This window comes from Zalophus californianus, chromosome 17, assembly GCF_009762305.2.
Source record: "Zalophus californianus isolate mZalCal1 chromosome 17, mZalCal1.pri.v2, whole genome shotgun sequence".
Lineage (NCBI taxonomy): Eukaryota > Metazoa > Chordata > Mammalia > Carnivora > Otariidae > Zalophus > Zalophus californianus.
Window position 1 is genome coordinate 41,391,052 of NC_045611.1, and position 23,616 is coordinate 41,414,667.

The 23,616-nt window shown below is 48.3% G+C and overlaps 1 protein-coding gene across 1 annotated transcript in view; it reads right to left on the minus strand.

Annotated features, from left to right (window-relative positions):
* Positions 1-23,499, minus strand: part of SLC7A9 (solute carrier family 7 member 9) — a 28,111-nt gene extending 4,612 nt beyond the window's left edge. The window contains exons 1-12 of the mRNA XM_027617828.2: positions 22,292-23,499; positions 21,723-21,816; positions 20,942-21,063; positions 18,913-19,060; positions 18,385-18,627; positions 17,716-17,841; positions 17,368-17,467; positions 16,614-16,658; positions 16,053-16,176; positions 14,390-14,493; positions 7,377-7,473; positions 6,286-6,435 (exon numbers count right to left, since the gene is read on the minus strand). Of these exons, the coding sequence (XP_027473629.1) occupies positions 6,286-6,435; positions 7,377-7,473; positions 14,390-14,493; positions 16,053-16,176; positions 16,614-16,658; positions 17,368-17,467; positions 17,716-17,841; positions 18,385-18,627; positions 18,913-19,060; positions 20,942-21,037 (1,233 nt within the window). The 5' untranslated portion in view covers positions 21,038-21,063; positions 21,723-21,816; positions 22,292-23,499. The remainder of the gene's footprint in view (positions 1-6,285; positions 6,436-7,376; positions 7,474-14,389; positions 14,494-16,052; positions 16,177-16,613; positions 16,659-17,367; positions 17,468-17,715; positions 17,842-18,384; positions 18,628-18,912; positions 19,061-20,941; positions 21,064-21,722; positions 21,817-22,291) is intronic.
* Between the last annotated feature and the right edge of the window lie 117 nt (positions 23,500-23,616).

Below are 23,616 nucleotides of genomic sequence, written 5' to 3' on the forward strand. Positions count from 1 at the left end.
AGTTCATACTGATATTTCCAATTCATTGCATTTCTTTCCCTTTAGACTTCATGTCTTGTTTCCTTACGCTTATGAAAATCTTGGTTCTTAATGGCTTTAGCATAGTCACTCACTTGCTTTATCCTGTACTGTGCCCATAATAAATGGGCAAAATAACTGTGCCAGTCCTACCACTACTATAAGTATGGTATGAAGTGTAAGATTTCTTGTTCTTTTTAAATCTCAAACTATAATCCACAAGGGAGATTCATTCAACATACTGCCCTTCGGTTTTTCCCTGTGTGGTGTTGTCATTTACTTATCACAGAGTAAGGTTTCTTATCTCCATTTGTTTTCAGTTTTGAGGGATTTGTTTTTTCCCTTTTATCTTAATTTTTAAAATATTGTAATTTAAAACTTTTTATTGATTTTGGTTTTTTTCTTCTTTTATTTATTTTTGAGAATAAATAGAAGCACAACCACACACACACGTTCATCTTCCGCTACCCCCGGATAAAAGCTAGTAAATACGTAACAGGTAGTTTTGTACTTCGCTTTTTCCTATTAATCTATTCCAGAGGTAGTGCTATGGTAATACACAGAATATTACTCCTCCACCTTTTCCTGCTGCATTACACTCTACTTTGTGGATGTATCAAAATTTATTTGACCAAGTCTCCCACTGATTGGCTTTTGGGTTGTGCTGAGCCTTTTGCTAGTACAGCAAATGCTGGAGTAAAGAACCTTGTATATACATCATACTTTGGCCAATATCACCTTGGGGGTAGATTACCTCAAAATGGGGTGGCTGGGTCCAAAGATAAGTGCAACTGTGAAATTGCTAGATGTTGCCAAGTTCCTCTCCCCCCACCACCTCCATAACAGCTCCTCCATTTGTATTCCAGCCACCATGTGCGAGTGCGGGCTGCTTCCCTGAGGCCTCACCAGAATACAGTGGGACCAGAGCGTGGGATCTCTGCCTGTCTGATGGGCGAGCAGGGGCACCTCATCAGAATTGTGGCCAGCATTCTCCTATTAGGGGCAGGGGGCGGGCCTTGTTGGGGTTCTTTTGCTTCATTTTTAAGTGTCATGTAGTTTCTCTCTGAACTGTCTTCATTTTTTATTTGTTTATATGATCAGTCCCTTTCAGATGTTGGTAATTCCCATCTCCATTTTAGGAACTCTTTTGTGATATTATTGCCAATATTCTCCCCATCTGTTATATATATGGGTTTTTAACTTCTCTTTATCAATGCCTAAATTTTTTTGGTGGGTTTATGCTTGTCCATTTTTTCCTTAGTAATGATAGATTTTGAGTCATAGGAAAGATTTCCCTCATTTCTGATTACAAAGCAATTTATATAATTTGTTTTCTTCATGCATCAGCACCATATTTAAATTTAAAAACCTTTATATTTTAATATTCTCTCTTCTGTTTTGGTGGCTTTTCTTGCATCAGTTTGATCTTTGTAATCAACTCCTGCAACTCTAGAAAAAAAATCAGATGTATCGTGATCTCATTAAATGTCTAAATTAAAAACAGTGACATCTTGGGGTGCCTGGGGAGCTCAGTTGGTTAAGCAGACTCTTGATTTAGGCTCAGGTCATGATCTCAGGGTTATGAGATCAAGCCCCACGTTGGGCTACGTGCTGTGTTTGGAGTCTGCTTAAGATTCTCCCTCTGCTCCTCCCCACCACCCCCATAAAAACAAAAAACAGGGACATCTTTATGACACTGATTTTTCCTAAGAACATGTATGAATTTTCACTTGTTCAAGTGATCTTTTCTATCTTTCAAAAGAATTCTGCTACAACTTAGAGGCCTTACCTCTTGTTAAGGTTATGGCTAGGCACTTATTACTTGTTTTGGGGAATGAGTTGCTCTCTTTGTTATCTTTCAATTGGATGTCATTTTTATAAACAAAGGCTATTGATTTCAGTGTATTTCTTTGCTTTTTTTTAAAGTAGGCTCCATGCCCAGCGTGGAGCCCAATGCAGGGCTTGAACTCACAACCCTGAAATCAAGACCTGAGCTGAGATCAAGAGTCAGACACTTAACCGACTGAGCCACCCAGACACCCTGTTGATAGAAATAATCTGAAAAATCAATAAAACAACCTGTACCTAACCTTTCGCTTTTTAAAAAAAAAAAATATTTTAAGTAATCTCTGTACTCGGCATGGGGCTTGAACTCACAACCCTGAGGTCAAGAGTCACACTCTCTACTAACTGAGCCAGCCAGGCGCCCCTGTAGCTGACATTTTAAAAAATGAGAGGAAGCACAAACACAAAAATAAGAAACAAAAACGGGGAAATAATCTCCAGAACATACTAATTTGTACAACTCCATATAAGTAAATGGGATGAAATGGACAATTTTCTGGGAAAATGTAAAGTTACTAAAACTAACCCCATCAGAATCTGAATTCTCAGGAAAGTTCCAAAAACCAGATGATCCAATTAAGATTATCTTAAGTTCTTTTTTGTTTATCAATTCTTATACACTCTTTTGGTTTTCTTTGTTGTTCTTTCTCTTGCTTTTTTAGTTGCCTGATTGTTTTCATTGTTATTGTATTCAATGCAACAAAACTTCTTCCAAGTACTGATCATAGATAATGTCTTACTGTTATTTTTAGGAGTTTATGTACTTTCATTTCCTATTGGACTGAAAAGTTGAAATTTTTTACATTAATTTCCTGTTTTATTGCATTATAGACAGAGAATGGGGTATGTCTTTATTACTGATGTTTTATCAAGGTTTTCTTTGGGGCATTTGTCAGTTTTCAGATGTGTCCTATATGCACTTGAAAAGGTGCTTGCTCTTTTGGGGATTCAGAGTCTGGAACGGTCTCTAAGATCTGCCTTGTTCTGTTTAGGGCTTGTCACCTGTACCAATGAGATGTCTGGGTCTGTCTTGGACTGAAGGGAGCCCCGTTAAAGCCCACTGTTAGGGTGTGTGTCCGTGTCTCCTTGTACTTGCTGAAGTTTCTGCTTCGTAACAAGGACTACTGTGTGATTTGGTGAGTAAGTTTTCATGCCTGCCATCTCTTTATTGTGAATTTTAGCCGTTAGCATCACTAAAGACACTGAAGTGTCTTGTGCTTTGGGTAGGAGTACTGTCGTCTGATAAGATCACAACCCCTGTTTTAGGAGTATTTTCATTTGCTTGGTATGTATTTTGCTTATCCTTTTTTCTCACAGCTTTGTAAACCTGCCTGAAAAATCTTTTCCCTTTAATGATTGGTTTTAGGCTCATTTAAACTGAATAAGCCAGTTTATTCGTGTAACTGACAAGTTTGGGCTCCACACTGTTCTCTATTCCTATATGTAGGCTTCTGCTTATTGTTAGTTTTCTGCCCTTAAACAGTGACATTCTGTGGGGAAAACTCTCACCTGAGGCCCATTTCTTTTCTTTTATTCTATTTTTAAAAGATTTTATTTATTTATTTGACAGAGAGAGCACAAGCAGGGGGAGTGGCAGGCAGGGGGAGAAGCAGGCTCCCTACTGAGCAGGGAGGTAGGGGTGTAGGGCTCAATCCCAAGACCCTGGGATCATGACCCGAGTCAAAGGCAGACGCTTAACTGACTGAGCCACCCAGGTGTCCCCCATTTCCCTTATTTTATATGGGGGAAAAAAAGATCACGTATCACAGGAAACCCCAAATTCCCAAACAATGTCCTCAAAGATAACTAAAACACAGGAAATGTGTATAAATACCCAACGTGCACTATGCCAGGAAGTAAACTGCTTTAAAGGTGATTTCCTGCTGACCAGCCAGTTAGCATGGTTGTTAACAAGTGGTTACCTTTGATGCAGTGACACAGTCTCCCAGCATGAGTGACACATGACTCTCATTTGTTGGGGTGCCTACACACAACTCTGAATTGTGTTGGATTTGGAGTGCAATTTGAAATTTTCCTCACACATGTCTTGAAAATACCATATTACATTTTGGGATTTAAATATTAATAATTATTAAATAATTAAATTAAGGGGCGCCTGGGTGGCTCAGTTAAGGGTCTGCCTTCAGTTCAGGTCATGATCCCAGGGTCCTGGAATTGAGCCTTGCATCATGCTCCTTGCTCAGTGGGGAGTCTCCCTCTGCCTCTGCACCTGCCCCCCGCTTGTGTTCTCTCTCTCTCAAAATCTTTTTCTAAGAAATAAAAGACTCAGACTTCATTTAAAAAATAATTAAACCAATAATTTAATAATTATAATTGATAAATTTAAATGTCTTGATTTAATAGGAGTATTGAGAGATTTATAGAGTCTAGAAAGTTTGGGGTATTAAAAACTAATAAGCAAAAAGAACCCTAATATGCATTCTACCAAGAAAATGTTAACCAGGAAGATATTCTGATTTGTTTCCCTATTGGCGTCCTTATATAGCAGGTCTTTTATGATCTGGTCTCTTGCATACATGTGTGTGTGTGTTTATTTTGGATATATCTTTAGGGATCTATAAATGCTGTTTTTGTTCTGAGAGTTGCCATTATAAATAGTAAATACCACACCTGACTCTCCTCTCTTTTACATACTGTCCATAAAAGCAGTAACAGAGTTAGCTAGGGATTCTTCCCTTTCCTCCTCATGTCTAATTTTAGATGGTAGCCTAGGGCAGTTTCCTTGGCATGCCTTCCTTAACTGGCACACTTTCATATGCTTCCTCTTCCACTTTTGTCATAAGGTATTGTCAGTGCTTGGCATTTGCATCCTTGTTGTGTCCCCTTTATCTGCCATCATTTATTCCAGTTCTGTAGTTAAGGGTATTCACCTTGTGCCACTGACGTTTTGGTTTCTGAAGCTTGTTCTCTGGATGACTCCTCCTGAAGGTCTCCTGTAGCCATCCATGCCTTGAGATGTTTCATATTGGTAACTTTATTCTTTTTTTTTTTTTTAAGATTTATTTATTCGAGAGAGAGAGTGAGCATGCACGGGAGGGGGAGGGAGAGAGAGAACCCACAACAGACTGCCCGCTGAGCACAGAGCCTGACATGGGGCTCGATCTCACAACCCTGAAACCATGACCCGAGCTGAAACCAAGAGTTGGCTGCTCAAACAACTGAGCCACCCAGGTGCTCCTTGGTCACTTTATTCTTTGAGGTCAGTTTGGGTATAAAATCTTTGGCTTATATTTTCTGTCTTTGAATACCATAAACATATCTCAGGCTATGAAGTGTTGCTGATGAGAATCCTAATCCCTATATTAATTTCTTTCCTTTATAAGTGAATTGGGGTCTGGGAAGGGCACGAAAGGAGGAGTAGATACCCAAAGCATGATCTTTTAAAGCTCCATAATTTAATCAGAATATAGTTCCCTGTTGCCCCTTCTAGCTCAAGATTCTCCAGTGATGCTGTATGCCTTCTGGTATGTTAGTTCTGGTCCCCTCCTTTCATGGTCCCCTCCCACTCTCCCACCTGCCCCAGGAAATGTTTTTTTTTTTTTAATTATAGTTCTAAAGAATTCTATTGCTTTGGGGCGCGCCTGGGTGGCTCAGTTGGGTTGAGTGGCCAACTCTTGATTTCAGCTCATGTCATGATCTCGGGGGTCATGGGATCAAGCCCCATGTTGGGCTCCTCACTCGGCGAGGAGTTTGCTTGAGGATTCTCACTCTCCGCCCACCTCCCTGTCAAATAAATCTTTAAAAAAAAAAATCTGTTGCTTTTATTTTCTTCTTCAGGCACTCCAATTATACATGTGTTAGAGCCTTCTTTCCCTATCTTCGTTATTTTCTCTCAAATCCTTTTTGTTTGAGGGGTTTTGTGCAGATGAAAAATCTGTTCTACCATCATGATTTTGCCTGCCAGATGACCTAATTGAGGTGGGACTGCCAAACTCCATGTCTCAGCTGACTCTGGAGACTTGGTGATAGTCAGGCTACAGGGCCAGAAGACAACGTCCTGTTCTTGTCCTATTTATTTAAGCCCTCAGCTTCCCTACCTTGTTCTTACACCTGCAGTTGTTGTAAGAAGTCAATAGTACAGTTGTTAACAAAACAAAGCAAAAGCCTCTAACACAAGCAAAACAAAATAAATTCTTCTTGCATTGGCATCTAGACCTACTCCAGCTGTGCAGGGAGGTGGCAGGGAACCCCAGTTTGCAGATGCAGATTATTAGTGGTTGCCCACACAGGAATGGGTCTAGGGCCGGAATTCAGGAGCAAACACCACTCTAAACTATGATGTTCAAGGGGACAGTAGAGTCAGTTGGAAATAGAAATCATGCCCCTAGATTTTCAAGTACTTACTTCTAATCCATTTCAAGAAATCAAAGCCACTCGTGACATCTGGGGCACAAAACCTACCTTGATAGGCCTTTCCAGGTCTTTCTTCGTAAACCTCATCACAACCAATCCCAGAATCGTCAGGCCATAAAACAGCCATGCGGCAAAACTGAAGTAATTGACCAATGAGTTTATGTCACCAGGGATGATATAAATAGTCGCTATGATACCCTAGTGGAAGGAAGAGTGAATTCTTAGGTCACAGGATCCCTGTCATGTCACAGGAGACTGAAGAAGCAGTGTCTCCTGTGGATGAACAGGTCAGCATGAAAGAAACCTATGCATCCCATTATAGTTGGGATTAAACCAGGCTTTGGCTATGGTGAGTGTGCTCCCTGAAGCCTGATGGGAAGGACTTGGAAAATCTGTGACTCTTTGAAGTTGCCATTTTAAGCAGGGGAAAAAACAAAGTATGCATGTACCACCACACCAGCTTTCTGATGGTAAACGTTCCTGCCAGAGAGTCTACGTCAGAGGAAAGGGCCCTGCCTGTCTCAGCCTGGTCTGGACCCGCCTTAGCTCTGGGGCCTGGGCCTTGTCCCAGGAGGCCTCTCCTCATCTTCAAAGGGAGTAGGCTGATGGAGAGTAGTGCTTCTCCTTCGGGGTGGAAGGAGTCTGGCCCCGAGGCTGGGCTTGGACGGTCCGCAGGTGCCAGAGACAGTGGCACACAACCAAGGACTGTCCTCCACTTAGAAACTCCAATTAGAGGATGTCAGAGGGCCTCTACTGTGCAAGGGTGCCATGACGTCTAAATTATGGGGCCATAAGAAGTACTTATCGGTAACCACCTCGTGAATGCCTTATTCTCCTTCTCTGTAAGCGAGTGGGGTTTTGTATAGTTTGTTACCAGGGACCAGACATACAGATGTACACGTAAGGGGTGTAGAGGGTAGAAAGTTGGAAGAGTCGAACAGTGTCTTTCACGGACAAAGTCAGAACAAGGAGCAGACGTGTTGGGCAATGTTTGCACTGTCATGGGCTTTTTAACCTATTTCGTGTCGAGGAGCAAGGGAGCCTGGGCCATGTGAAAACCACTGGGCTTAGCAATACCGGGTTCCTTCAGGGCCCCTCTGCCTTTAAGGAGGGTGTCTGCTGGCAGAATTCATACTTACATAAAAGATGATGGCAGGGGCTGGAGTCAGGCGCTTGACACTGATGTAGGACAGCACTTTGAGCATGTGGCCTTCCCGGCCCGCCACGTACACAAGTCTGAAAAAGCAGTAATGGAGGCCTCATGGATGGGTGTGCGGCTGTTGTACCATCAGTGGGAGTCACTACCAAAGCCGCAGAGACAGGGACTGAATTGGAACCTGGCATCTTCAGTGGGAGGTGGTCTCAGGGAGGCGAGTGAATTTGGGGGAAGCGAGTGAGGTGGTTAAATGCCCCTGAGAGCGAGGCATCCCGGTGCCGTGGGTCATCTACATAGGGGAGAGCTGGGGGCTGGCTTAGGGTTTGGGGAGGACCTTTCAGGAGGAGACACCTACTCCTGTGCCCTCAAAATTATGCTTTCACGTATGGGGAAAACCAGTCCGGGACCAGTGGACCTCCGTGCTTGGAGCAGACAGAGGCAAACACAGAGGCGCCTGGTACTTCCTAGATCCACGCTGTACAGAATTTCCATATTAAACAAAAAACCCCAAAGATGAATTAAGGGTGGGTCAGTAGATGCAAATAAATGGCTTAGTCCTCCCACCCCCACTCCCGAGAACTCGTGATTCAGAAATCTGAAAGACTATGTTTAAAATGCTGAAGAGAGAAAAGGGGGGAAAAAGCCAAACAGAATTTTTAAAAAATAAAAAATTACCATAATTTAAGAATGTAATCAACAGTTGTTAATCTAGGTTCAAAGTGAAAAAAATAAATTGGAAACTAGATCTGATACCACCTCACACCAGTCAGAATGGCTCAAATTAACAAGTCAGGAAACAACAGATGTTGGCGGGGATGCGGAGAAAGGGGAACCCTCCTTCACTGTTGGTGGCGATGCAAGCTGGTGCAGCCACTCTGGAAAACAGTGTGGAGGTTCTTCCTCAAACAGTTGAAAATAGAGCTACCCTACGACCCAGCAATTGCACTACTAGGGATTTACCCCAAAGATACAAATGTAGGGATCTGAAGGGGCACTTGCACCCCAATGTCTATAGCAGCAATGTCCACAAGAGCCAAACTGTGAAAAGAGCCCAGGTGTCCATCGACAGATGAATGGATAAAGAAGATGTGGTGTATATATATACAATGGAATATGACTCAGCCTTCAAAAAAAAAGATATCTTGCCATTTGCAACAACGTGGATGGAACCTAGAGGGTATTATGCTAAACAAAATAAGTCACTCAGAGAAGGCCAATTATATGATCTCATATGTGGAATTTAAGAAACAAAACAAAGGATCACAGGGGAAGAGAGGAAAAAATAAAACAAGACAGAATCAGAGGGAGACAAACCATAAGAGACTCTTAATCATAGGAAACAAACTGAAGGGTTGCTGGAGGGGAGGGGGGGGATGGGGTAATGGGGTGATGGGCATTAAGGAGGGCATGTGATATAATGAGCACTGGCTGTTATATAAGACCGATGAATCACACTGACTGCTACCTTGGAAGCCAATAATACATTATATATTAATTAAATGAATTTTAAAAAATGTTAATGTTCTAATTATAATAAAAGATACTAGATCCGAGCGGGGCGCCTGTGCGGGCTCAGTTAAGTGTCCGACTCTTGATTTTGGCTCAGTTCATGATCTCAGGGTCATGAGAGCCAGCCCCACGTCAGGGTCCATGCTCAGCGTGGAGTGTGCTTAGGATTCTCTCTCCCTCTGCCCCTCTCCTCACTTGTGCTCTGCCTCTAAATAAATACAATCTTAAAAAAAAAAAAACCAACTAGATCTGAGTTATGAAGGGTAGAGAAATGGAAAATGTAGGCAGGAAACTGAGAGAAGAAACAAGAAGAAGCCCGAATATGTTGAATGCGGTAAGGCAGACTTGAAAAGTAGAGAGCTTTCACGGAACTGAAAAACAGCTTTCACATTAAACCCAGCTCAAGATAAAAACATACCCAGATACAAACAGTGTGGAAGGAAGAAAAATTTCTTAAGCTTCCAAATTTAAAAGATTAACTACAAAATTAGGACAACCAGAACCATAACAGACATGGCATGAGACTATGTTCAAAGCGATGAGGGACATTGGTTTTCAGATTCCGGTGCTGCATAGCTCAACTATCATTCAGGACTAGGGGCAAAATAAATACATTTGTAGGTGAACAATAACTACAACACATTTTCTGTTCTCTGATCCTCACTGGAAACTCTTTGGTCTACTCCAACAGACAGAAAGAAACTGAACTCAGGAGTTGATTGAAGAAGCAGTGTTAAGGAAACAGCAGTAAAACATGTTGGTATGGATGTAAGTACATACATTTTTAATTCTTGTCAGGATGAACTTTTTCTGGAGGGGCGGGTTTATAGACAAGGTGCAGCTCATCTACTGGACAGTGCAAAAGGGGGAGCCCTCGCAGGAGAGTGGGGAGAATGGAGATGCTGACAGACTCTGTTAGGTATTTGAGTTAAACTTGAAGGGTAGTTGCTAAAAAAGAGAAATAAAACTTCCATATCAGTAGAAAAAAGAAAGGACATTTGATGGATAATAAATCACAGTAAGATTTTTCAAAAGCCAAGAAAACTCAATATGTTGGAAATCAATCCCACTGTAATAGTAATCACATCAACTCTGGTCAGATGTTGCTTGCCCGGGCAGGAGACAACCTGGGGGGTTGTTGAAAGAGACACAAGCCAAAGCCCCATGATGCCGAGGGTGGAAGATACAAGGGGTGAGATGTGTTACCTGAAGCAGCAGCCTAGAGCCTGCAGAGTCCTCAAGAGCAATATTGTACAAAACAGAATTTAAGGCAAAAAGAGTTCCCACTGAAAACAGAAGCCGTCTACCAAGAAGATGCCAAAACTGGAGCCCTTGAAACATAGAAGGCCAAACTCAACAAATCCACTGAGAGCAGAAGATTTGAACAGTCAAGGCACAAGCTTGACGATGATATAAAAATCAAGGGGCGCCTGGGTGGCTCAGTCGTTAAGCATCTGCCTTTGGCTCAGGTCATGATTCCAGGTCCTGGGATCGAGCCCCGCATCAGGCTCCCTGCTCAGCGGGAAGCCTGTTTCTCCCTCTCCCACTCCCCCTGCTTGTGTTCCCTCTCTCGCTGTGTCTCTCTCTGTCAAATAAATAAAATCTTAAAAATAAAATAAAATAAAATAAAATAAAAATCAAGAACGTAAACACAATATACCTTATTTTCAAGACCCTAAGAAGCATTTATAAAAACTGCAGTAAGCCACAAGGGAAGGCATAAAGCTTCTAAAGAAGTGAGATCATAAAGATCCCACACTCTGACTACAATACAATAAAATGAGAAGTGAGGAATACAGAGGCCAAAAGAGCCTGTCTGTTTGTTTGTTTATTTATTTATCTTGTAAAGATTTTATTTATTTATTTGACAGAGAGACACAGCGAGAGCAGGAACACAAGCAGGGGAGTGGGAGAGGGAGAAGCAGGCTTCCCGCTGAGCAGGGAGCCCGATGCGGGGCTCGATCCCAGGACCCTGGGATCATGACCTGAGCCGAAGGCAGACGCTTAACGACTGAGCCACCCAGGCGCCCAAGCCTGTCTATTTAAAACTACATATTTGAGGGGCGCCTGGGTGGCTCAGGTGGTTAAGTGTCTGCCTTTGGCTCAGGTCATGATCTCCAGGTCCTGGGAGTAAGCCCCAGTCGGGCTCCCAGCTCAGCAGGGAGTCTCCTTCTCCTTCCCTCTGCCTCTCCCTCTGCTTGTGTTCTCTCTCATAAAACCTTAAAAAATAAATAAAACTACATATTTGAACTTTGAAAAAGACATAAACATGGCATCTAGTTCCCAGAACAAGCCCATGAAACTGGGAGGAAAGGAGTCTCCAGATGGAGGGAGACAGACTCCAGGTGGCGCTGTGACCTCATGCTTTAAACCCCTCAGCGCTCACAAACCTCTCCATAAATTCCATGGGCTCAGAAAGCAAGCGGACACTTGGAACTGGATAGTCATTGCAAGTGTGGCTGGAGGGCTGAGCAGGCAAGGAGGAGTGGAGCACGGACATGGGAGCCGTGGCTCTTCCCAGTGTTACCTGAGGGGGTTTGGGAAGCATCCCTATGCACAGTGATAGCACAGGACGGGGCCCATGGTGAAGCAGAGTGAACCCAGAACCCTGGGCATGGGAATGATGGCATTCAAACCGGGAGGAGAAAGGATGGACTATCAATAAATAATATCAGGACGACAGGTAGAAGTTTGAGGGGGAAAAGTGAGATTTATGCCTCATATCAAAATATATTCCAGAGTGATCAAAGAGCTAAAGTAAAATGCTAGAAGAAAACACAGGTGGGTATTCTTGAAAGGAGGAAGGTTTGTCTATGTGACATAGAAAACTCAGATACCAGGAAGCAAAAATCTTGGATGTGACCCTGCAAAAATTCTATGCAACATAAGTCATAATTCTGACCAACCCCCAAGCTGCACAGTACAGAACTATAGAGAATTAATTCAGAATGGATCATAAATCTAAGTGTGAGAGCTACATCTATTAAAAAGAACCAACTTTTAGGGTAAAACAGAAGAGAAAATCTTTGTGACCTTTGTGACAGCCTTGGGTTGCACAAAGGCTCTTAGATATGATAACAAAAACATGACACATGAACAAAAAAATAAGCTGGGCTTTATCAAAGTTAAAAACATGCATATATCAAAAACACCAGTACGAGATAAGACAAACCACAGACTGGGAGAAAATATGTGCAAGTCAGATACCTGATAAAGGACTTGTATCCATAATATATAAAGAATTCTTACAACACAGTAAGATGACAAACAGCTCAGTTTAAAAAGTGAACAAAAGATTTGAATAAATATTTCATTAGAAGATATATGAATGGCTAATCAGCACATGAAAAGATGCTCCGTATCACTAGTCATTAGGGAAATGCAGTTAAAGCCACGACGACATGACTGATACCCACCAGAAAGACAATGCCAAGTGTTAGGATGTGGAGAAACTGGAATGGTCATGAATGGCTTATGGAAATTAAAATGGAACAGCCACTTAGAAAACTGTCAAGCCGCTTCTGTAAAAGTTAATCACAAATTTACTCTCTGAGCCAGCGTTTCTACTAGGAAGCTACCTAAGAGAAATGAAAACATAAGTCCGCACAAACACATGTGTGTGAATGTTCATGGCAGCACTGTTCATAAGAGCCAGAAGCAATGCAAACCTCCCTCAACTGGTGAATGGATAAACAGAATGTGGTATATCCATATAATGGAATACAATTCAGCAGTTACAAGGAATGAGCAGTTACATGCTATGACATGGCTGAACCTCAAAAATAATATGCTAAGTGAAAAAAAGCCAGATGCAAATGACACAGTGCATCATTCTATTTAAATGAAATGTCCAGAAAAGGCAAAGTTATAGACACAGGAGCAGGTCAGTGGTAGTCTAGGGATGGAGCAGGGAGCAGGGATGAACTGCAGTTAAGCAGGAGTGAACTTTTGGGGATGATGGAAATGTTCTAGAACTGGACTGTGAGGATATTTGCACAGCTTTATAAATTTACTAAGATCATCGAATTGTATAATTGCAAAGTGAGTTTTATGGTATTTAAACCTCAGCAGAGCTACTGAAATTGTGTTTCTGTATATGAGCAACAAACTTATCAGAAACGGAAATTTAAAAAAATACCATTTACAATAGCACAAAAAATATGAATTTTTTATTTGAGAGAGAGCGTGAGAGAGCACGGGCCAGGGGGAAAGGGCAGAGAGAGAGGGAGAAGCAGACTCCCTGTTGAGCAGGCAGGGAGCCTGACTCGGGGCTCAATCCCAGGACACCAAGACCATGACCTGAATGGAAGGCAGACGCTCAACCAACTGAGCCAACCAGGTGCCCCCAAAATATGAAATATTTTGGGATGAATCTGACAAAATATATGCAAGAGCCATATACTGAAACTACTCAAGAAAACATTTTTTAAAAAAATTAAGACCTATATAAAGGGAGAGGGCCCTTGCCCTTAGATTAGAACAATCAATACAATTAAATGGCAGCCCTCTCCAAACTGAACTATAGATGGAACACAGCCCTGGTCAAAATCTTTGAAGGCCTTTTGGTAGAAATTGACAAGCAGATTCTAAAATTCATCTAGAAAAGCAAAGGACCCAGAATAGCTGAAGGCTTCTGAAGAAGGTAAGTCTTTTTTGACACCGCTTCAGAAGAATGATTTTGTGGTCTATCGCGTGTCAGTATATAATCCGTGGCAATTCCACTCTCAGAAATATAGCCATTCAGAACCCTGGACAACCAGGCAAAGATGTGTTCCAGAATGTTCCCTGGGGCAGTGTTGATGAAAACAAGCCCCACTCAGCCCACGAGCTGAGGTTATGTGAAATTGTGCTACGTCGTAAAATGGAATACGACGCAGCCACTAACGGTCTCTGGAGCAGGAGGGTCCAGAGGGTTGGCGGGGCTGGCGAGCTACACCTGTTTGTGTGAGTAACGTCTGAGAGGAACAGGACCTCAGCTGTTTGCTGTCGTGCTACAGAGACAGTTGGGTAGTGACAGACCGCCATGGCCTGAAAGCCTAAATTGTTACTCTCTGATCTCGATTATGTATATATTCACAGGAGATGTTCAAGAAATATCCATAGGTGACAAGCAGGACAAGGTGAAAAGTACCACCAGTGTGCCTGTCACTCTGTGTCCCCAAGCTCCACCTTGTCCTGAAGTTGGCAGCGCTGCTCCCTCCTGAGGAGCATAGAGCCTCGCTTCCGTGGGGCCACCAATGCCTAGTGCCAGTGTGCAGGCTTGGCCACACTTTTTGCTCCCTTTCCAGGACTTTGGGTTTTCTTTCTTTCTTTTTTTTTTTTAAAGTTTTTATTCAAATTCCAGTTAGACATTGGGTTTTCTGTTATGCCATGAGGTGTTAGCCTGGCAGAGCCCTAAGGACTTTTGCCCCGAGTCTTGTCTTCCTCGAGTGTGGGATGGGCTCAGCTGCCCTCTGCCCCCCTGGGGTGAGTGCGGGGTTCCCCTACCTGCCCGCTGTGAAGCAGGTCCCGTTGGCGGCACCGATGGTGGAAAAGGCCACGAACAGTGGAACCACCCAAGAGGCTGGATAGAGAACACGGTCACCAAACGTCTGCAGAGAGAAGCAGGGGAGCCCTGAGGGTCTTGCACGGCCCGCAGCAGCTGTGGGTCCCAAGGAAGCTGCTGGGCCCTGCCTGGCAGCTGGACCCCCCACCCCTGCGGGGCACGGCCTCTGACTCCCCTCCAGGAAAGGAGAAAGTAGACAATCTCTCAGGAGGAAAACAGCTTAGCCTTTCTCCCCCGGAGTGCAGGAGACCTGACCATACTGACTCCATCCTTGGTCCTCCATCTTATTCATGTTTGCTGGATGACCTCTCTTGGGGCTACGTGTTCAGGTGCCTTGGGGATTAATATCCATACCTTAGAAACATCTGCCAAGGTCGGGATGTGGGGAGGCTTGTTTTGGCCTCCCAGGATTCTGTTAGAACACAGTGTGTCCCCTTCCTGGTGCACAGGTGGTGCCACGAGATCTAATTAAAGGTTGGCTGTCAGTGGGGTGCATGCTAGCCCTTTGCTGTCACCACAGTGCCCTTCTGCGCACCACCTCACTCCATAAAATCTGTGGACTAAGGTCCAGACTTTGCAGAGAATAACTGCACTGAGCCTGGATCAACCCCCACCTGATTCCCCTGTCAGGAAGTTATACTGAATAGAACTGTGTATAAACTATATGGAGTCAGTGCTTCATTTTTGTCTCAAAGTGCCTTCTCAGTTTGAGGGATACTTTACTGTCCCTCTCCGACCTTCTTTTTTTTTTTTTGAAAGATTTTATTTATTTATTTGAGAGCGAGAAGGTGAGAGAGAGCACGAGAGGGGGGAGGGTCAGAGGGAGAAGCAGGCTCCCCACCGAACAGGGAGCCCGATGCGGGACTCGATCCCGGGACCCCAGGATCATGACCCGAGCTGAACGCAGCCGCTTAATGACTGAGCCGCCGGGCGCCCCCTGCCGGCCTTCTAACACAGAGTAACAGAAGTCTCCTCTCCACCGGTCCCTGTCCTAATTTTTCATCATTTCAGTGTCCTTCCAATACCCCGGCCTCACGCTTCCTTGAGCCCCTCACTCAGAATGACCTTGTCCTCCCTGCACCTTAACCACCTGTCCCTGTGGTCGGTGACCTCATCGTGACCCAGACAGCTCTCCCTGCTCCCCAGCCCTGTCGCCTGTTTGCAGTTCATTTCCTGTCGCACCCCAGCTCCACAAGGCCTCCAGCACGTGGACCCCCCCCGCCTTTCCTACTGACCCTCACCCCCATCCCCCGGTCATTGAGACCCCCCCCTTGCCCAGCTTAATTTGCACAGTTATTATAATTCCCTCCTTTGATCCCTCCCCTGCACTTTCTCGCCGGCACCCGTCTGTCAAAACCCCGCCCCTCATGAGATCCAGCTCTGCTCCACCTGCATTCTGTGTCAGGGCCCAGGCCACAAACTGAACTGGAAGGCCACCTGCTGGTGGCCTTTCTCCTCAGGCGGGTCTTTGCGGCCGCCCTAAACTGCTCAGTCGGCCCGGGCCCTGGACCAGTGTTTCCCTCACCCGCAGAGGGTACCTCAGCTTGGGCATTTGTGACTTCCCCCGGAGCCCAGCAGCATCCTGCCCAAACTCTGGGCACTCACCACGGCCACCGCCTGGGACTGCAGGAGCTCCGTGGGAGTCATCACAGTGAAGTAGGAAACATTCATGAGGATGTAGCAGCCTGTCACCAGCGGGATCCCGATGACGATGGCCAAGGGCAGGTTTCTGGGAGGGGCAGGGACCCAGGGTCGGACCAGAGCATCCCATGACAGCCTCACGAGAAGCACCAGTTTCGGTCCCTTCCTTTCTTCCCACGCACCTGGTCAGCCCCCCACCTCTCCCTGGGGCGGGCTGGGGTCCTCGCTGCCACAGCAGGGGCTGTGGGCTGTGACATCAGCAAATGAGAAAGAACTCTCCTGCTCTCAGACTCCAGGGCAGTGAGGCTGAACTGTTTATAAAGCAAAATCAACCCAAGATAAAGCTGGGGTTCGTCCATTCTGCCAGCGACTACCCCGCTACCCAGAGCACGGCCAAGCTCTGATGAGTGTATGGAAACGAGCTTCTAAGGGACCATCCGCAGTCTGGGAGGGGGCCGCTTTCTGCAAGGGTAAGAGGAGCCTGCTTGCCGGCCCGCTGTCTCCCGCGTGACTCAGCTTTCTTACCTGAAAGGGTTTCTAAGTTCTTCCGTGATGTAATTGAGTTGATTCCTAGGCAAAGAAAAAGTAACATGAGTGACCTAACTTTGGCCTTCTTTGCTGAGATCATAAAACACACCATAAAGGCTGGCCTCAGTTCAGACTCCACCACAGAGAAAATTCTCCGGCAGGAATTCAGGGTAATTGCTTTCGGAGAAAGCCCTAGTGATGGTGGGGCTCCCAAAGGTCTGCACGTCTGTCAGTGAGAAGTCTTTGCCCTCTGTGGGAATCATGGGAATTTGCCAGAATTATCGGAGTAATGAGTCCCCAAGCTGCTTTGAAAAACTGGAAGGTTCGCTGTCTGAGAGGAGAATGAAAGCTGCTTTGCATGAGGGGAAGACCAGTGTCACAGAGGGTCACGCTTCTTCATCGACTAGGCCTCGTATTTGCACAGCTGAAATGGAAGGGCTGCGGAATATTCTTGCCATGTCGGCCTCCCATCCTGCGGAGCCTGTCTGTGTCTGATGACGCTTCTGGCCTGGGCCCACCACCGCCTGCCCTTGGGCCACTCTGCGGGGCCGGGAAAGGGGCAGGGGCTTCAGTGTCTGTGGGGTCCGAGGAGAACAGAAGGGGGGGCGGGTGCTGAGCAAAACGGAGACATGGAGGTGAACGTTAGGGCCCCCCCAAACCCCAGGAGGGAAGGGTCCTTGCTTTCCTTGGCTTCAGTCTAGTAGCCTGGGACACCCCGACCAGACGTGAGTGACGTCTCAGCGGGCCTTACCATCCGTCGTACGCCCAGAGTCCGTTATAAAATGCCAGACTGATGGCTCCCACAGACAGTTTTGTGCCCTCAAAAGAATTCTCAAAATTCCTTGTATTTCCTGTAATCAAGCCAGACAGTGAATTGTGGGCATCAGAGGACCAGACTGGGGCCCTGCCTCATATCTGTGCCACAGAAGGGCACAACTCGTGACTTCAGGTTGTCACACAAACTCTGGAAAGCAGGGAAACCACAGCTGCTTTCGGCCGAACTCCTGCCAGGCTTCCTGAGAGACAGGCCCGGGAGCACAACCTCCGGAGGACAAGACTGTGCCGGTGGCACCCGCCCTCCCGTCCGGCCTGCGGTCACCTTGGGCCAGGAGGACCAGGCCGCTGAGGATGATGATGGCCACGATCACCAGCTTGGCCGCCGTGAACACATTCTGGACGTAGCTCCCCAGCCGCACGCTCAGCGAGTTCACCGTGGTGATGAGCACTGGAATGAGCCAGAGCGGGGGTGACATGGCGCGCCCTTGGGCCCAGCACCCTGGCTCCTTCCCCAGGGGCCTGAAGAGGGTCTCCCACCCCAACCTGCCCCCTCCACCGCCTCGTTCATCCATCGAGTGTGCCCGCACTGTGGAAGCGGCCAGGCCTCCTGCGAGCGCCACCCCAGGGCTTTGGGCCCCCAGCAGACCCTGCCCGGCCTATCGCCGGCACTTCCAGGCCCAGTGGCGCCCCCCCCCGTGTCACCCCTCCCCCTGTCACCCCTCCTCCCACGTCACCCGTCTCCCATGTCACCCCCTCACGTCACCCCCTCCCCATGTCACCCCTCCCCCCACATCACACCTGCCCCATACCCCTCCCCCCACATCACCATCTCCTGTCACCTCTCCCCCACATCACCCCTCCGCCCACGTCACCCTTCCCCCATGTCACCCCCTCCCCACGTCACCCCTCCCCCCACGTCACCCCTCCCCCCACCTCACCCGTGGCAGGGCTTTCCTGCCCCCTGCCCAGGGCATCACACTCGGGGACTCACAGATAGCAGCGGCAGCCAGGCATTTCACAACAACTGGGGGGGGCTTGCAGCCTGAGTAGAAGGGCGCACAGACATACTCGGAGAAGCTGAGGCAGATGATGGCGAAGGATGTGGGCTTTATGACGAACAGGCTGGTCCAGGAAAAGAGGTAGGCAGGGATGGGCCCGAAGGCCTCCATCAGGTAAGGGTACTCGCCCCCCGACTTGGTGATCATCGTACCAAGCTCCGCAAAGCACAGGGCCCCTGGAACACAGAAAGGAAGGGGCCCCGTGGTCCCTGGTGAGGCATTGCCCTGGTCTGAGGGAGCCCCCTCCCCTCTGGGGCTGTGATCACAGGGCAACCCCGCCTCTCTCGTCAGACCCCTGAGCTCTGGCCACAGCTCATTTCAGCGCAGCCCGATCTACACCAGCGGCCCACGGGTGTTGGTAGGGACCCCAGCAACGGCCAGGCCGGGGCACAGAGGGTGCCCGTATAGCCCATCCCCACCTACCACCGGGAGAGCTCGCCAGGGAGGGGCGTCTTTATTACCCAGTGTTGCAAGGACCCCACAGGCCGCCCATATGATGAGGCAGGGCCCCACGGCTTCCGTGTTGCTGAGCACAGACTTGGGGGAGATGAAGATCCCAGAGCCGATGATGGTGCCCACGATGATGCAGATGCCGCTGAGCAGGCCCACCTGGGACGTGGGGAGGGGGTAGGGGCATTAGTGCAGCCGCCCCGCATGCAGCTCTGACAGAATGACACAGCCCTGCCTCCCCGCTCCCCTCCCTCAGTGTGACCAGCACAGCCCAGGCGAGCCCCACGGCCCAGGCGCCTCTGGCCAGCACTGTAGCAGTAAACACCCAGCTTAGCTCACGTCAAGTTCATTCATCCTCACCTCATGTGGGTATGCCCTTGTCACCCCCATTTTACAGAGGAGAACACGGAGGCACAGAAAGGTCACGTTACTGCCCAGGGCTGGACAGCCAGCTCAGGTTCCATGCTCCCGACCTCTACCCTGACTGCACTTGACAAAGCGGCCCAGACGGTTCTAAAGGCTGGTTTAGCAAACAATGACGTCAGGGCTCTGGTCTGGGCCAGGGGCCTCGCAAGGAGCAGAGGCGGGGGCACGGGGAGAAACCGAGGCCTCCAGGGACAGGAACATTCCAAAGCCGTGAACTTTCTCTGATGCCATTTTGCAGGGTGTGAGCTTCCTACCAACAAGCCCCGACTCAGACACAAACCATATAGTTCCATTCCTGACATTTAGAAACAGACAAAACTAACCTACAGGGATGGAAACTCAGGACTGGGGGGGCCCGCCTGGGAAGGGGCAAGAGGGAATTTTCTAGAGTGATCAGTTTGTCAAAACTCATCAAACTGAACCCTGAAGATTTGTATATAAATTATACATGAATTAAGAGAAAAAACTTTTTTAAAGGGAGACAATGTGTGACTCGGGTCCCTACTTACAGCATCAGCCCTCAGCATCCACCAGGCCTGAGTTCTGAAGTCCGAGGTGAACATACACGCTCACCTATCTGGGCAGAGGCTGTGCTCAGGGTTAGAGCCCAGTGAACAAGGAAGACCCCAGCTGTGGCTTGACAGCAAGGGTCACACACAACTGGGGAGGGCCCCGGGAGCAGGGTCAGGGCCCATTCTGGCCTCAGGACCCTAGCAGGACACTAGCAGGACAGTCGGCTTTTCTCCTCTAATGGCCCATTTAGCTGACCAGCCTGGGAGCCCTCCCGAATCCTTCCTCCCACTGAGGTCTGCATTCAGCCGGAACCTGCCCAGCTTTAGGGATGAGTTGAGGACATACCTGGGGTTAGCTCTGTGCTTTTCAGTGGGCAGCAACACCCATTAGTCAACTCCTAGGGAACCCAGATCCCAGGTCAACCCACAGCCAAGCCATGCCATGCCCCAAATCCCTCCTCTATCTCTTCTGCCACCAGGCAGGGGAGTTCTTGGAGGCTCTGCCCAAGGCTTAGCCCACTTGTCAGGCCCTCAAAGCCATCCTGATCTCATCCTGTGAGCTTGAAGCTGACCCTCCACGCCTATCCGCCTGAAAGCTCCCCTTCCTTGCAGCCCCAGTGCCAGCCCTGAGTGACAGGGGCCCCCCTCTGGGGTGCAGGCACCTCCAAGTCCAGCCACTACATTCCATCTCAGGGATCATCACATCACACCCATGTCACGCTTGCTACCCCTGCTAGACACTAAAAAGGAACGAGTTTCCCACCACTGAAGGAATACAAGGCACAAGGGGCAGATACTTGGTGAAGATGCTATGGGGCGGGGGGGAACTCCAACATCAGAAGGTCCTCTCTGACCATCCCTGACGAGGCCATGGGTGTGAGCAAACACCAGCCCCTCCAGGCACCCGCCCAGCTCACAGAAACACACATGCATTAACCTCGCAGGAAAATGCTGAATTCATTGGCCAGAAAGAAAGAGGTAAGTCCAAGGAATTGTTTGCTTTGAGATGTGCTTTACAAATCAGAGATCAGTGGGGTCTTCACTGGGACCGCTGCTTAGCGCGCTTGACCTGGGAAGGGCCGGTGCCGAGGGACGGCCTTACCTCCTTCTGGAGACTTGTGGTCTTGGGTTCCTTACTCTGGATGCTCTGGACGGACCTCTCATCCTCTCTCCTGTTTCTCAGGCTTGTCTCCTCCATTTTCCCCTCCCACCAGTTCTAGGAGGCTGCAAGGAGAGCAGGGGCCTTGACTCAGCACATGCTGAGCAGACGAGACGCAGACCCGGGCTCAGCCAGCGCGATTCTGGCTCACTCTCCTGGATGACCCTCCCGGCCCCATGGGGACCGGCTCCAAAAGCAGCTTCTTAGCTACTGTTTCCGGGAAGCGCCCTTGTCGACCCCTTTGGGATGATCTGTTCATTCCTGGGGCTAACAACCCACAGGACCACCACAGATGCTGTGGCGGGGGGGGGGGGAGGGCAGGGGGCTCCTGTGCATTTTCCCAGCCCCCCGCAGCCCCCGGGGGCCTGAGCTGTCAGCTCCTGCCCACCAGCAACGACACACCCCAAAGTCATTCTACCTCCAACTCCTTTTTTTCCCAAAAGTAAAAAGTATTTTTAAACATCCTGGAATATCCTTAGTGGAATCAAGTCCGAGGAAGGAATGCTTTCCCCATGATCACTTCCCAAGATGAAGGTGCCTGGAGCGGGACAGACCCATAGCGGGGATGCTTCTGCACCAAGTGACACCAGCCATGCGATGCTGGGGAGAATCAGCTCCAGGCTCAGCTGGTTGGTGGTCATTCCTGGACCCTTTCTCTAAATAAAGTCTTTCCCAGGCCCTAGCTGGGAGAGTGCAGAGCCTTCCCATCGCCCTTCGGCCTTACCTGCTTCTTGCCCTCCCGGGGTCCAGGGAGCTGCCCGGCGAGGCTGCTGGAGGCGTCTGCGCGTCTGCACGGTCGCACCCAGGAATGGCCATGTCTTGTGCCCAGGAGTGAAGGAAGCCAGAAGGTACAGAGGTCAACAAAGGTAATTATTAAACTCTTTTTTTCTTTTCTTTTCTTTTTTTTTTTAAGCAATGAAGCTTGGATCCAGCGGCACACAAAGCGGAGGGCCAGACAAGCTAATTTCTATGCAGAAATGTTTTTGTGCTGCACATCATTGTTTTTTCCTCAACCAGATACCCCCCAATCGGCTACATCCTATTAGGGGAACTCCCTCCAAAAACTGGCATCATAAGGGATAAACTTTGGAACCAGCTCTTTTATTGCTTTAATAGGTTAGATTTACAGCCCCAGGCAGGCGGTGCAAGGAGGAACTGCTGGTCAGGGCAGGTGTCTTTTTCCCTCCTGGCTCTGGCCAAGCCTGCAGGAGGGTGGGCAAGTCTTTCCCGCTCCCCTCGGGCAGTGACTGGGTTCCAGCACCACTGCCCGGGCAGAAGAGTTTGGCAACTCACCAACCCGGCCCTGAGGCCTCGCCTGGATGCCTGTGCCGAATGCACCTGCCGCTCCGGCCCCGGGGCAGTTCCCTTTGGCAGTATTGCTGTTCCCGTAGCCCAGTCTGCGCTCACCTGACTGTGGGACAGAAAACAGGTTGCACATTCTCCCTTACCTGGTGGGGAAACTGAGGCCCCAGAGATAATGAAGCCCGTAAAGGCCACAGAGCTCCGGATGTGCTGGGAGGGGCTGGGGACAGACCCACCCACAGACCCACCCTCCCCACAAAGGCTGACTCAGGTGGCAGCTCTAATCCCTTGTCTCAGATAAGTTCTTTCTCTTGATGGAGAACCCCTGGCCAGGAGCATTGTACTGTTATCAAAACCACCCCTCCGGTTGTTTTGCATTAGGATAAATCTGACAGCATCTCAGATATCCAAAAGAGTTCAAGGGTCACAGGAAAGAGCCGGGCAAGACATGGGTGGTGGCACCGGGGGCACTGTGGGCGGGCGGATTCCTCAGGCTTGTTTCTTAAAGCCATCTGAAGAACGTGAGGACCCTCAGTCTCAGAGTCAGTGCTCCCCTGCCCACCATGCCCAGTGCTTCCATGCGGGCTCATCCCCCCCTGAGCCGGAGGCCAGAGGCCCTGCAGGGTGGGACCTGCTGCCCCCAAACCTGCTCACAGGTTTGTGTCATTCCCTAAAGTCTTTGCTAATACAGCAGCACTCAAACTAGTTGCCGGTGCGTCTATATCTGCAAAACACTGCAGAATCCTCCCTGGGTCAAAGTTGCCTCCAAAGGGCTGATGTTCTAAAAGAAATCACGTGAGGAGGGCAGAGTTGGGAGGTGGGTGGGAGGGCGTTGCCCGGAGCCAGCCCTGTGACTGCAGGTGACTCAGCCTCTCCCCAGGCGTCCAGATCCAAATCTGTAAGTATCCGTAGGTGGGCCTAGCACCCGCACACACCCCTCCTGAAATGGTAGGGATCACAGAAAGCCTTAAACTTCTGTGGATCCTCTGGTCTCCTGGGGCCTCTGCCAAGTGCTGAGTTTGGAACATCTGGGCATGCAGCTCCTTTGTTAAGGGTCAGAAATATACTTCAGTGAATTTGGGGTCCTTGGTGAGCTCTTTCTTTCCTAAAGCTGTTGCTTTTTTGTTTTGCCCTGGCAGAGTGAGTGTTCAACCAAATTAGCGTAAGTCTTTTATCTGCCCTCAAGGAAAATCATCTGGATTTAACACCCCCACCCCCCACCCCAGCCATGAATTCTCGGAGACCTTTGGCTCCTTAGGCATCCAGTCCTTCCACCACAGGGCTGAAGTTTCGCCCCACTGCAACCTGAGGCTCTG